At 39.0% G+C, this 1,762-nt stretch overlaps 1 gene segment (V, D, J or C); it reads right to left on the bottom strand.

Annotated features, from left to right (window-relative positions):
* Positions 1 to 397: 397 nt before the first annotated feature.
* On the bottom strand, positions 398 to 892 carry LOC114633889. The segment is given in 2 exon segments: positions 398 to 720; positions 844 to 892. Coding segments are annotated over 2 exon segments (372 nt in total).
* Positions 893 to 1,762: the final 870 nt, after the last annotated feature.

The raw sequence follows: 1,762 nt of genomic DNA, 5'->3' as shown, positions 1-1,762 counted from the left end.
AATCACTAAACTATTTTCACAGATTTTTTGCCCAGTATATTAGTCATATAAATAAACAAATTTTTCGTGCCAAAAATAGCTCCACCTGAGGGGTGTGTGTGTGTGTGTGTGTGTGTGTACAACCATGTTGAATGAATCCATAAATCTGCTACACATAAACAGTTTTATTTGTTGTTCCTTTTTTATTACTCATGTAAAGCAGTACCTTGTTGTATACTAGCACAGGGGAAAAGGACAGGAATTTAGGACATAGAAAAGTTTCCATGACTTCTGTACAGAAACATCCCATTGAATTTTAAGCCCAGGCAAAGTGAAACACTAAGCATCTGAGCAGCTGGAAATACCAAAATGAACAGTTGCAACAGCCAGCATTCTCACTTCTGCTTTCCTGGGTGGTTTATGTTAAGGCTTGAATCACTGTGAGAGGAGTACTATAACCTTGTTGACAGTAATAAGTTGCAATATTTTCAGGCTGCAGGCTGTTGATCTTTAGAGAATATTGTGTGCCAGATCCACTGCCACTGAACCTCCATGGCACACCATCTGCCAAGCTGGTTGCAACATAGATCCGTAGCTGAGGAGATTTCTCTGGTTTTTGCTGATACCATGCTAAATTCTTGTAAATGTTCTCACTTGCTTGACAGGAGATGGTGACACTTTCTCCCAGAGATTCAGACAGGGATGCTTGAGACTGAGTCATCTGGATGTCACATCTGGCATCTAAGATTGAAAAATTGAAAGCAAATCTCCACATGATTAATTCTGTTGTAACAGGATTTTCACTAAGACCAAGCAGCATTGACTACAGGAAACTGAATAAATTTCCAGTTCTGTCTTCCCCACCAGTAAGCCACAGCAACAGCAATGCCAGGAGCTGAGTAGGCACACCCATGTCTGTGTATGATCTGTGTGAGGCTGACTCACACAGGGTTTGACCTGACTATGAAGAAGTCCTCATGTCAGTAGGCTGTGCTTTGGGTACATGCAAATCACCAAGAGATAGTCACAGCATCAGGAGTCATCAGGTCAGTAGCTCAAAACAGATCTGTGTATCTCTTATGTTTCAAGTTGAGACACAGTACAGGTTTATTTGTAGGGAATTTGCTTGTGTTTGAACCACAAACAGCAATAATCTATGAGTGACACCTTATTTTGATTTCTGTCATGTTCTATGTAGAGTTTCTTTGTGATGTTTTTCTACATGTCAGGATGTTTCAGATATTGAACTATTCAAGGCAGTACATAACTGGTTCCATTGTATTTTCAATGTTAACTGTAGACTTTGTTGTGCCATACAGCTTCTATTTTTTTTCTCCTATGTTTGTTTGTGATCTTGAATTTTAGTTACAATATTTTTTCCCTGTCTTTCACTTATTCCAAGTCCCTACCTACAAATTTGTCCCTGTTCTCTTTCAAACTCATGGCCTTTTTTCCCATTAATTGTTTTTATATACAATTGTGTATTTGTATACAAGCACACACACACACACACACACACACACACTTAAACACAATTCCTTGAGTCCATATAATATTATTTTATGTAAGTTTTCAGGGCTGTCCTTTCAACCTAGACAAAAGTATACCTAAGAAGGAGTACCTCTTCTATTGTCACCTTTACCTGCTTCAGGCAGGGGGAGGGAACTGGCTGGGAGCCCATGTGTGTTCAGAGAAATTTCTAAAGTACACAAACACTGAGAAAAATCGGGTTGAAAATTTCCCATTTAAATGAATGGAAACACAGGGACTGGTTTTGTAGCAA

This window comes from Grammomys surdaster, unplaced genomic scaffold (assembly GCF_004785775.1).
Source record: "Grammomys surdaster isolate TR1022 unplaced genomic scaffold, NIH_TR_1.0 780, whole genome shotgun sequence".
NCBI classification, from domain to species: Eukaryota; Metazoa; Chordata; class Mammalia; order Rodentia; family Muridae; genus Grammomys; species Grammomys surdaster.
Note: the sequence above shows the minus strand (reverse complement) of the source record. Positions and strands in the feature narration are given on the sequence as shown.